The 12,388-nt window shown below is 44.8% G+C and overlaps 1 protein-coding gene across 1 annotated transcript; it reads left to right on the plus strand.

Moving 5' to 3' along the window:
* Nucleotides 1-4,741: 4,741 nt before the first annotated feature.
* MRAS (muscle RAS oncogene homolog) lies at nucleotides 4,742-12,388 on the plus strand. Its single transcript, XM_010713913.3, has 4 exons — nucleotides 4,742-4,918; nucleotides 7,885-7,984; nucleotides 9,335-9,414; nucleotides 12,046-12,388. Exons 1-4 carry the CDS (start codon nucleotides 4,800-4,802, stop codon nucleotides 12,143-12,145), a joined length of 399 nt encoding a protein of 132 aa, XP_010712215.1. The 5' UTR covers nucleotides 4,742-4,799; the 3' UTR covers nucleotides 12,146-12,388.

Raw genomic sequence — 12,388 nt, forward strand, 5'->3', positions numbered from 1 at the left:
TTCCTTCCACCAGAATCATTAAGATGAAATTCCCACTGAGTACAAGTTGTCTTACTACTACTTATCTTTAGTTTTCTCTTTTTTCCTTTTTTTTTTTCTTCCTCCCCTCTCTCTTTATACAAGTCCCTATCTCAATCCCTGTGTGTTCTTGCATTAGGCTGGACCTGGTGTGCATCCCCATGGAATAGCAGCAAGCTCTGTTCTTTTCCCTGGGTTCTCTTTCTGCTCTCTCCACCCATGTCACCCATGCATTCCTTTTTGCAGAGCGTTTTTGCTGCTAGTCATCTCTGGACAGGCTGTCTGCTTTTCTCTTTGGGAAGCTTGGGAACAATTCAGCCATGAGGCCAGAGAGAGAGCAGAGGTCACTTTAGACTTGCAGGCAGAATGGTTGCTTTGCAGCTCGCTTGTTTTATTTCTTTAAACTTTGGGTAATGTCATTGAAAGAATTAAAATTCAAGTAAAGTTTGTGCTTTCATTCTTTTATTTGTGTATACAGTATTTTTCCTCCCTCGATTGCTTAGATTTTGCAACCTTGAAAGAGGGCTTTTTGTCTTGGATTGTGGGGATTTTTTTTTTTTCCTGCCAGGAAAATTTTGATGTTGCAACATGGAAAACACAAGGTTTTTGAATACTTGGCCTTTGTTAGAGAAAGAATCCCTTTAAGGGCTCCCATCTTTATTCTGTATGTTGATGTGGCAGCCTTTCTTTTGAAGGCTCCCCTTTTCTCTTTCCTTAAAGAAAGGGAAAGAATTCAAGTACTCGGGTTTTCCATGTTATAACATCTGTGTATTTAGGGCACAGAAGAAGGGCTTATGAGAGCCCCAGTGTTTCCCGTCACAGGTTTAACCCTGTGGAAGGTTCTCACACCAGGGGCAGTGTGGCTGTATCTCAGCAGACCATTGACAATCGGAGAGACCAAGCAGAGCACTTTGCTTCTCCTTGCTTGTGGCACCACCTTCCATATCTCTGCAGGGTGATTTGGGGTGCAGGAATACAACATACAAGCTGTCTGCTCAGCACCCAAGATACCAATTTCTCAGCTAAACCAAATATCCCTGAGGACTGCCCTCTACCAGACTACTGCTGATGGAAGGGTGAAAATTGGACATGGCTTTCTTCAGCCTGAAACTGTTAGGTTTGTCTTGTCAGTTCAAGTTAAGTTTTCCCTTGACCAGAGTTACCAAGCCACAGAATAGCTGGAAATGGAGATTCTCTCTGGCCCCACCTTTGGAAGCAGAGCTGCTGTGCAAAGAGAAAATCAAGACTCGGAGAGAAGTGCCAAGAAGAGTCTGGCTCTGTAGCCCATGATGACAGCATTCCCCTGATGGTGCCACATTCCTAGTTCTGCTCTTTGCTCCAGAGACTTTTTCTGTATTTTGCATTAAGTTGCTGAAAAGGCAGAAAATGCCTGGAGTCAGACTTCTTGCTGCTGCTCCTTTCCCTGGCTCCTGTCTGCCTGCAGACCCATCCAACCCCTTAAAGGTTTGCACGTATGCTATGTGTAAGTAGTTGAAGGGACTGCTTGCAAAAATCAGGTCATGCACATTGTACTTGCCTTTCTGAGCAGGAAATCAGTGTGGGCATGAAGAACTGTCCTGTCCCTGAGCTGTGTGGTGCACAACCACCTTTCTAGAATACAAGGTGTTCTGAGAGCTGCTTTCAGGTCTGGCTACAGCTATGTGTGGATGCCACTAGTATATATATATATATATATATATATATATTTTTTTTTTTTGAGTGGAAGATAGGAAAAAGATTTAATGTGCTTTAAGTGCCTGTCTTGTCATCTTTGGCCCCTTTGGTGAGGCAGTGGAGGAACTCTCATGTTGGCTAATTGCCCAGCAGTGTACAGGTAAAGACACAGGAGGGAGTGTTGCCTTGGTGTGGAAAAAGAGGAACTCTTCTGCACAACCAGATCTGAGTTGCCTCAAGGCTGGGAATGCTATTTTTTAATCTGAGGTAAATCCAGTGGAAGCTTTAGGAAAAGTAGTGTCATGGCTTGAATTTCATAGTCGGTATGTCTCTGCCCTTGGCTTAGATTTACATGCCAGGATCTCTGGATGGGCACTCACAGCACTCTCAGTTATAGAGATTTGCAACACAGAAAACATCTATACCTGGAAGTACTGAGTGCTTCTATTTTGGGCTTTTCACTCAGATGTGCTTTCTCTGAGCAGCCATGCTCTTGTCCAGCCCATCAGAACTCACAGGGAAATGGTGTGTAAAGCTCTAAGGATTAACGTAGAGTTAATTACAGGTGGAAAGCAGAAAAGGCTATCTCTTTGCTTAGCAACCTTTCACTCACAGAGCAAGAGACCTCATGCTGGGCTCTGAAGGCTGATTGCTCTTAGTTTATTCTCTAGCCGATTTGCATTAAAGCTCTGTAATTAGACTTTGGCATTGCCTACTTTGGATGTCTTTTCCTACCTCAGTTGTTGGCTTCTCACTGCTCGCCCATATGTTTTCATTAGAGTTTCTCCTTCCTTCCTTCCTCTTCAGTGAAGTTTGTGGAAACTAAACCAAACCTGCTGTCGGAAGGCCCTCTCTGCACTGCACAGTCCATGAATTTGATTTCAGTTCTCGGAAGAACGAGGCAGGAGAAACCCGCTGTGCTTTCCTCCAGTCTTATTTCCACTTTGGCTTTTATGTGTTGCCAGGGTGGCAACTGACAATCAGAGTAGCGAGTGCTGATTTTAAAGAGTACCAAGGGAAGAGAGCTCACAATTCTTTTCTACCACCTTATGATTATTTCTAAGTCTCCTGGCATCCTGTTTGCAGAAACTAGGATTTTAAGAGGAAGCATGCTAGCTAAGTCCTAAATCTCCTCACCCTGTTGGGAAGCCAGCCAAATCACCTTCCCAGTTCCACCTTCCTAAGATTTCTGCTTGCTGCTTTCCCATTTCAGCATATTACAGTCCTTAAGGTTTTATGCCACGGTATTATGCTAGAGGCAAAGTTGCTTGCCTCTAGCCCTCTTCTGGAGCTGATGGTTTCCAGGATGTGACCGAGTTCTCCCTACAAAAGGATCCCAATTGCATTCTCTGCTCTGATTTCTGCAGTACACAAATGGTGAAAACCGTTAGGATATAGAGGGCTGTCTTTAAGAAGAGCGCATCTGAAGCTGAAGCAGTTACGACTTCTGGCCAAATCTATGACCCTTACGTTTGCGTGAATAGGAAATTGACTTTTACTGCTGCATGTCTTCCTGCCTACATTTCCAGAGTGCCATTTTCAGTGCTGTCTGGACTTGTTCTCCTTTCCAAGAGTGCTGCAAATGAATTCCCTGTAAATAGTGGCTGCTGACACAGCAGCCCTGTTTGTGTTTAGTGGTAGGAAGGGGGGGAATGGCAGGAGAGCCCAGCCCACTGCTAGAAGCTGTCCCACTCCTCCACGCACTGGGTGTGTGTGTGTGTGTGTGTAAGATGGGAAGGGAGTGTATGTAGGGCTGGCAGTCAGCTCCCATCGCTTCCATCTGGTTCAGGAGTCAGATGAGGGCAGCCCAACCTCTCCTTACAGGTTGGGTGGATAGGAAGGATTGATTTCCTCTTCCATTCCAGCCGCATATTCTTGGCCTTCTTCCATAGTAGCTCTTCTGCTCAGGGTGTAGAAATTCACCAGTGCATGAATGTCTTTGGGTTGTTTTTCTTTTCTTCCTTTTATCTTCTCTTTTTTTTTCCTTCCTGTTCTCTTTTCTTCTGCAGTCCTTAGAAACAGCCTGGATGCCTTTGAGCTGAGACCCTTGTTTCCTAGACTTAAGGGAGGGAAGTGGGATAAAAAGCTGTGAAAGGATACTCGTGACTTTCCAGCAAGTTCTAGCTACTCAGCAAACAAGCCCCAACCTTGGGCTCTTTGTAAGAGCCTGGAAGCTCTTTTTACCCTTCAGGTTTTCAAAGTGAAGGGAGGCAAATGAATACGACTGAGGAGTTTTAAGGGGTCTCCCATTGCCAAGTACCTCCTCCAGCACAGCTGCCTTTCCTCTAGACACAGAGTACTGTGGTGTGCTGTGTAGCATGTTGAGCATGTCCCCACATGGCTACCCTTGCTGATTCAGCATGTAATGCTGGCAGTGAAGTGGGCTTTATCCCAGCCTCATCTGGAAATGAGGGCAGCTGGAGTACTTACCCTGCAGGGAGTGTCATCCTAGGACTGTAGGCCTGCTTGGACTAGAAAAACTCGCATCAAGCCCTGCTGCTCTGTCAGCAGTACACACCTGACACTGTCTCTATCCTCCAGTGCCCAGGGCTTTCCTTGTCACTCGTGGGCAGTAGATGCTAACTCTGCAGCTGTACGGGTGAAAAGTTTTCCTGCTCTGTACCATCTTGCTCTGAAAGCACATAGCTGTGTAGAAATAACATCCAGGCAGTGAGAAAGGGAAGATGCATGCAGCTATCACTCCAGGTTATCTCCCAGCTCTGCTTCACCACAGTCTCTGGGTTGTCCCTGACATTTAAGTTGTCATTTACTTGCTCTTTGCTTTTCCATGCAGGGATCAGTGAGAGCAGGAAGAGGGTTGGAGGGCTGGGCTGCAGGACACTTTGAGCCATGTCTTGACAGAGAAGCAGTTCCCTACGTTCCATGGGTAGTATGTGATACTTTGAAAGAAACTAATGTCCATATAGCCTCTTCTCTATCACTTTCTTCCTCCAACTTGCTTTCACAGAATCTTGCAGCCTTTGGGAGGACCAAGTCCAGCAAGAGGCAGAAGGGCCATGTAGCACAGCAGCTGCTGTTTCAGTAACTAAACACCTTTCTCTTTTGTCCTAGTTCTGGACACGGCAGGCCAGGAGGAGTTCAGCGCGATGCGGGAGCAGTACATGAGGACTGGAGATGGTTTCCTTATAGTCTACTCTGTGACAGACAAGGCCAGCTTTGAGCATGTGGACCGTTTCCACCAGCTGATCCTCAGAGTCAAAGACAGGTGGGTGCTCTACTACTGGCGCTCTCTAGCCCTGCTGCAGACCATGCTGAGGGGCTTCAGCTCCCTGAGACCTCCTGCTTGTTTCAGGGCAACTTCTTGTGTGCTCTTTGTAGGTTTGTAATTCTGCATGTGGGATAAGATATATGCTTTCTGATAAGCTTTCTGATTGCTTTTCATGTGGAAAAGTTTGATGGATGGAATCCTATAATGAAGTGAAGTAGTTTTGGGAGAGAGAAGCTCCAACCAGAGTGGCTGGTCATCCAGACAAACCTTAGAAGGTTCTACACGATATGGGCCTTGGAACAAATATCTTGGAAGGGAAAATGCCTCAGACTGGGAGGAACTGTGTTTCTCAAAAAGGGATAAATTCAGTTAATGCATTGTGCTATGTAGCAACTGTTTTCAATGAATGAAACATCTCAGCAGGGCGGGGGGGAAAGCAAGACTGGTCTGCTGCTCCACTCCCTGTGTACATGTGGGTGAAATTAGCACTGAGGGATTGCTATGGTGAGCAAACCCATCCTGACAGACCTAAAGGAAGCTACCAAGGCCTTATCTCTCAGATAACTCCCTCTTTCCTTCCCAGTTCAAGGGATGGTGAGTCCTTTTGCAGGAGTGTGAATTAAGCCCTTATTTGTCTACAGCTTTTAAACACTTAGTTGTTCCGTTCATAATAGCTGTTAATTATGGAAGTCATCAAGAAAAGCCACCAGAGGGTTCGGACCTTGTTGCTGGCTTCCTTTCACAGCTCTGAATAACTTCCCCACAGGAAGGGTGGATGCATATCATGTGAGGTTCACAGCTGACAGCTCTTCCAGTAAAGCATCCAGAACAGAGCCCGTGAGAGTAGAAAGTAGAGGAAAATCCACCCTTTGATTTCATCTAAATGAACAAAAACGTCACTCAGCCTGCCTCCCAGATAATGATGGCGTTTTCTTCACTGCCAGCTTAGCTTAGGGCAAGTTCACCCTGTTTCTGAAAGATGAGGAAGGCAGCAAAGTGTTTCCTGTAACCTGCCGCAAGCAGATGTTGGTTTTGTCTAACTTAGCTTTGTGAAAATAGGATGCAGTGTTCATTGTTTTGCTTTGGACTGAAACTTCTAGCCCTCCTTATGCCGTACAAACAAGCAGCAGCATGTGAGAACCAGGAAGTGAAACAGGCTCATGAAACTGCTTGTGTTTCCCCACGCTGGAGTATATAATGCCAGCAGTGTAATGCTTCGTGCAGAAATTGTTCCTATTGTAGTGATTTTTCTGAACAGCATAAATAAAAAAACCATCCTGCCAGGCCAATGCCCAGGTTTTCAAGCTAGCAGTCAGTTTTGAGGACTCCAGCTCTAAAGCAATTGCAGGCTACTGCTTAAAACCTCTGTCCCTTTTCTCTTCATAACCTTAATTACAATAAAGCTTCCAACTGTAGCAGCTTGTCCAAAAAACAGTCACACAATTCACAGCAAAGTCCCCGCAGAGTTTTATGCCCAATGTAAACAAGGCAAATGAGATGTTGTCCAAATGTAATCCTTCTCTTATCAGTGTGCCACAAGCCAAAAGGAATCAAATAATCCAAGCAAGTGTTTTGCTCCGGAATAGACAGAGTCAAGGTGTATCAGTGCTCAGGTGTAAATGTTAAATCAAATGCACATTATCAGAATCAATAACTGTAAGATCCATTTAAAATGCAGAGTACAGTACAGTGCATTTCCAGCCAGAGCAATGGGCAACATGCCAGGGAGAAGATGGAGCCCTTATCATCTCAATGAAAAATGACACAGAAACTCTGTTTGAAAATCCAGGGAAATCTTTTATACAACAGTGAGTGCAGCCAGCTGCTCCTTATTCTAATAAAATCAGCTCCGTTACAGCAGAGAACACTGGAATCATTTTAGGAGGGTTTAAAGTTAACAGTAAGAGAGTAATTAACAATAACATCAGTTATTGGCAGTTACCTCTTCCTTCATAGCAGCGGATAAAGGCTGTGCAGCACAGCTTTGCTCTACGTAATGCAGCTGGAGGAGAGGCTCTCATATGGGAGGTGGAGCAGGAAGGAGCCATGCTGCCAGCACCTCTTGTTGCATGATCTGGCTCAATGTAATCCCTGGAGCTACACAGACCTTTACCATCATCCACATGCCTTGTCAGGAAAGCCTCGCTCAACTCTTCCCTTGTAGTGTCTGAAGACAATCACTTACATGCCTGGTAAAGTTAAAGAAGTACTGAGTTAAAGAAATACTGAGCAAGATGGTTTTGGTACAGAAGAACTGTTGTTCATCATGCTTTTGCTCTATGATGAGAAGCAGAAAATAGTAGATAATAGCATCTGGAGATGTAGCAAGACTGGGTTCTTGCTCCCAGAACAGCCTCCTCCCAGCTACCACTGGTGGTCTTGGGGTAATTACAGTCATTGCCCTATCATTTTCTTCCCAATTTGATGTCTCCCCAAGTGTGAATTCTGAGTCTGTCTTTTCTTCCCCTCCAGTTGCTTTCAGTGGATAAGCATTGTGCTACAGGACATGAACTGACACCAATTCCTCTGACTTTTTTTTTTTTTAACCTTGCAATGATGAGCAGCTGTAAGGTGTGCTGTTATTGAGATGCCTTAACTGTTATAAAAGAGTCCTGTTTCTTTGTTCAAGATTTGCTTCCATGCCTCTGTTAATTTCCTTTTATAGTGGTAGACTAGCTCTGTAGTTCACTCCATCACTCAGCATTATGATGGCATTTAATAAGCTCTTGAAATCCCTGTGAAGGTGGATGTGTGCATGTTGTCAAGGTAAGTTTTTATGAACGTGCATAGTAGTTCAGTCTAGGGGCTGATGTATGTTTGTATGATCTATCCTTATATTTCTTTATAATTACATGGTACATCTGTAGCTGAAAATGCTTGGTGTCAGTATTAGAAAGTGAAACTTAGACTTAGTATTTTGTATTGTAGCCTCCTAATAACTGTTTCATTTTCTTTTTTTCCAGGGAGTCCTTTCCAATGATTTTGGTGGCAAACAAAGTTGATCTAATGCATTTACGGAAAATTACAAGAGAACAGGGAAGAGAAATGGCAACAAAACATAATGTAAGTCTGTAAAATTGTTTAATTGCTTGTTTTAAGTACCATTACAGGCATTCAAAATTCAATTACCTGCTTATATGGAGCTGAATTAAAGTATTTTTCTTAGAATTGAACATTCGCAATTGCGTTTTCGTCTACCACAGAGCAGTAGGTATAGAGTTCCTTCAGGGTAGGGTCAGTTCGTTACTGGAACTAGAAGCTCTACTGCATGTCAGGCTACAGCAAATCTGTGGCTGTCACAGAGTCATGTATACAAGCTGTCTGCAAACAGTGAGAAATGTGAATGTGCAAAATGAGGGAAGAAAGCACAACCTCTCAGACTGAAAAAGCAGAGTCAGAAGTTAGGAAGCATATCCGGGTGCCCACGTGAAATAAACTTGTTAAAGATAATCAAGTTAAAGGGTTCTGAAGACTATATAAATCTGGCCCACCATCCTAGCTCTGCATTATTCACACTAGTTTAGCCTGAGAAGTTGCTCTTGGATTGGTGTAGATCACACGATACTTCACTAATCACCTCTAAATTCCAGAAGTCTTGAATACCCAGAGGGAGGCAACATCTCCCGTAGGAGGTGCTTAATGAAAAGGTAAAGGTAAAAGCAAACAAGCCTGAGACCTTTTGGCAGCTTGCTGTGCTTAGATGGCAAACTGCTCTGTGTTTCTAAACAAGGCATGATGAGAGTTTGGCAGGGCAGATTCATTCCCTCCCCTCCCCAAGAAAACTCACTGCTGTAAGAGCCAGTACACTGAAACTACAGCTCAACACATTACACCCATTAGTATGTACACACTTTGGAAAAGGATGTGCATGTAAATGCTTCGTAAGAGGGCAGTTTTATCAATCTGCCAGCATGCTGGACAAGCGCTCTCTAGGAGGCTCCATCTGTTTGTTAGACTTTGAAGAAGATCATTTTACACCAAAGGGGAATTTTAGTCATGAAATATTCATGCCGCTGTCCTAATAAGATGTGGCAAACAAGAATTTTTGGCAAGTGCTCATCTTTCAATCACCGTCAGCAATTGCTGTGTCTACAAACACAGCCTAGGAAGAGAGAACATCTGGCTACGTGGAGTCTTGTGATCACTCTTCCCTAGATCCAAGCTTTCTTTAAGAATAAAGATGTTGACAACAATGTCATGACAACATTTTGTTTACAGGTATGGCCCAAAAGACAGCCTCAGTTTTTCCTCTAAAAAGGACTAGACCCAGATTATGATAGTGTGAAGCTACTTCTCTGGTATCTTAGACACCCTATTTCTCCATCCTGTAGAGTATTTTTTATTCTGAAACTGGTTTGTTTCCAACATATAAGCTGATAGTTACCTCTTTTGTGGTACACTTCTCTCCTTCAGATTCCGTATATAGAAACTAGTGCCAAGGACCCCCCTCTAAATGTTGACAAGGCTTTCCATGATCTTGTAAGGGTAATAAGGTAAGCTGTAAACATTTGGTGCAATTGGTGCCTGTAGATGGGAGTCCTGGGTTGGAGAGCCGGGAGACAACATCTGGAGGGTGGGGGGTGAGATGGGCTGGCTGGGGGTAGTTGATTTCTGGGTTTTAGTAATCTTCCTTGTTCTGTACATGCACATGAATGTTACTAACAGGATGTTACCTTTGTGAGATACCAGTGCTAGGCAGTTTGAGAAGTAATTGTGACCATGACCAAAAAAAGTTAGTCACTGAAGAAAGCAAGGCTTACTACAGCAATTCGCTTTATAAGGCCAATATTAAAAGCTGTGAGCCAGTAATGTGTTTTTTCATGCTTTCTCATCTCAAGGTCTCATGTTGCCCTAAGTTTAAAGAGCTGCCTATTTTTTTAATCTCATAGGTGAGTTTTACCATTTTCTGCTCACTAAATGGAAAAAATTAAGCCTTTTTGTATGAAAAACAGCATGATCTAATGGCTAAGCCACAGGTTTCCTCCTCAGACAGCAGAGGTTTGTTCCCAGTTCTGGCATGAGCTGCTTTTGTTCATTTTGGCAAATGCCTGCTCTCCGGGTGAACCCGGCTCCCATCCCTGTTGGCAGGGTACAGCTGTCCAAAATTCTGGCTGCCCCACAGGAAAAGAGCTGTATGCACATCTCAGCATCTCGTTGATAACCTCAAATCTCTCATTGTTTTTCTGGCAGGGATTGTCTGCCAGGTTTTTCTGGACCTTCATTTTTCATGTGTTGGGAGGGTGCTGAGCTGAAATAATGCTCCTCCCCGCCATGCAGTCAAAGTGCCTTGCTTGGCAATTAAACCACCAGACATTTATTCACAACATATCTATACTTGTGAATATCTTAGCGCAGCCTCAAGCCAGCCTCTATCAAAAGCAGATGGTACTGCCCACTCTTCCCACATATCTGAAAAGCAGGGGGCAGAAAATCTTTGGAGAACTACAGAGGAGAGTTGGAAATGTCCCAAGCTGTTTCCCAACTGTTCTGGAACTCAGCATTAGTTGGCTAGATATTACTTTTTGTTACAGCAAGCTCTTACCACAATCTATTCTACTCTAGGGGAAAAAAAAATGAAACATAACAAAAATAAGATGGTGAGGCTCTGTTTGCTTTCTCTGCATAACGTGACTCCAGACACAGTCTGGATGGAGCACTGTAATGATATAGCACTAACTTCAAGCCCTGAAAATGTACTTCATAACCTAAAATATAGGTGATCTACCTCATTCCCCAAAGTAGTTACAGTGAGGGTTATTGCTACCTATGTGAAATTTTCTGTGGCATCAAGGACACCATGTGATTTGTCCCCCAGCTTTGTCTCATTCTGGTCCTGATAACTTGGTCCAAATCTCAGCTTAATGCCTAGCATGTTGCATAGCAAAGAGGCTGATTTTGAACTATTCAAGCTCTCAGGTTGGTTATTTAGGCTCTGAGTCAATGGAAGCTGCCTATGTCTGTGTGGTTTATCTTGAATTAAAACTTAAGTCCACAGACTGCCTGTCAGGTGTTTGAACTACACAGCCCTCTGTTGAATTCGCAATGCTGGACTGACTTGAGTGGTTGATGTGATCAGGTACAGCTCCCCTAAAGTTTTAGGTGCTATTACAGCTTTACACATCTGAGTATTATATTTGATGGCACAGGACTGTCAGTGTAGCACCTGTTGAGGATCTGACGCAGCATTTCACCATCATTTCTCTTTAAACAGTATGACTGAGCAGCACCTCGTCTTTTAATGAGAAGGGAGAAGCCACCAGCATAACAGCAGATGAGATGAGGTTGCTCACAGCCCACTTGACCAATGAGGGCTGCTGCAGCATGGCATGGGTGGGCTGGCAGCTGTGTTTTTGACAGCTATGGCTACAGCCAGAATCTTGCTGGGGCAGGCCACAGAGAGGAAGGGCACAGGGCGCATCCTGCTCCCAGTGCACTGGAGTCATCACAAGTTCCATGGGAGGCCAGAACCTTGCTGGCAGCAGATGCCATTTCTTTTAATGGAAAAACAAAACGCAAAACCACATCCACATCAGTGGCTAGGAGACAGTGCCAGCTGAAACCAAATCCTTCTACGACAGTTTATGTCTCGGGGCATCCTGTATCACAGAATTGTAGAATGAATCATAGAACCATAGAACGCCTTGAGTTGGAAGGGACGTTGCAGAGCACCTAATGCCAACCCCTGTCACAGACAGGGCTGCCACCCACTAGATCAGGCTGCCCAGGTCCCCATCCAGCCTGGCCTTCAATACTTCCAGGGCTAGGGCATCCGCAGCTTCTCTGGGTGATGGTTGATGTTGCATTTCTTGGAGCATCCCTTTTTCCCAAGTGAGTTGAGTAGCCCTCTGGTAGAGAAGCAGGTAGCAGTTCTCCCGGGGTAGCTGGAAGCACTGTGCCTTCTTGGGACACATGTCCCTACTCTTAGCCTTGATGTTTCCATATGGCTTCTTTCTTCTTTCCTTGAAAACAGAGGTGGTGGTTGTTACCTCTGTGGTGTCATAGTCCACGTGTTGGTGGAAGGGGTGTATGGGAGTACATGTATTTATACTCCAGTCAGGCTTCTGACCCAGCCTTGTGGCTGCTGGCCTCACCTTATTCCCCTCTCTCCCTCCCTCCCAAAACAGGCAACAGATCCCAGAGAAAAGCCAGAAGAAGAAGAAAAAGACCAAATGGAGAGGGGATCGAGCCACAGGCTCCCACAAACTCCAGTGTACAATTTTGTGACGGGGGCACTCAGGAGCACCTTGGACATCTCCCTCCTGCTCCCAACCCACCATGACCTGAGGCTCCCAGAGACTCTGGCTTGGAGGAGGTGGCTCGAGGGGTCTGGACCCCAGCAATCAGCTGGAGGGGTTCCTCGTGGGGCTGCATGGAGCAGTGCTAGCAGGAGGTGGAAGAGAGCAACAGGACTTTGATGCTCGGACGTTCCCAGCTCCTTCCAGAGGCCTCCATGGTGTGTGTTTAAAA

The sequence above is a fragment of the Meleagris gallopavo genome, chromosome 7 (assembly GCF_000146605.3).
Source record: "Meleagris gallopavo isolate NT-WF06-2002-E0010 breed Aviagen turkey brand Nicholas breeding stock chromosome 7, Turkey_5.1, whole genome shotgun sequence".
NCBI lineage: Eukaryota > Metazoa > Chordata > Aves > Galliformes > Phasianidae > Meleagris > Meleagris gallopavo.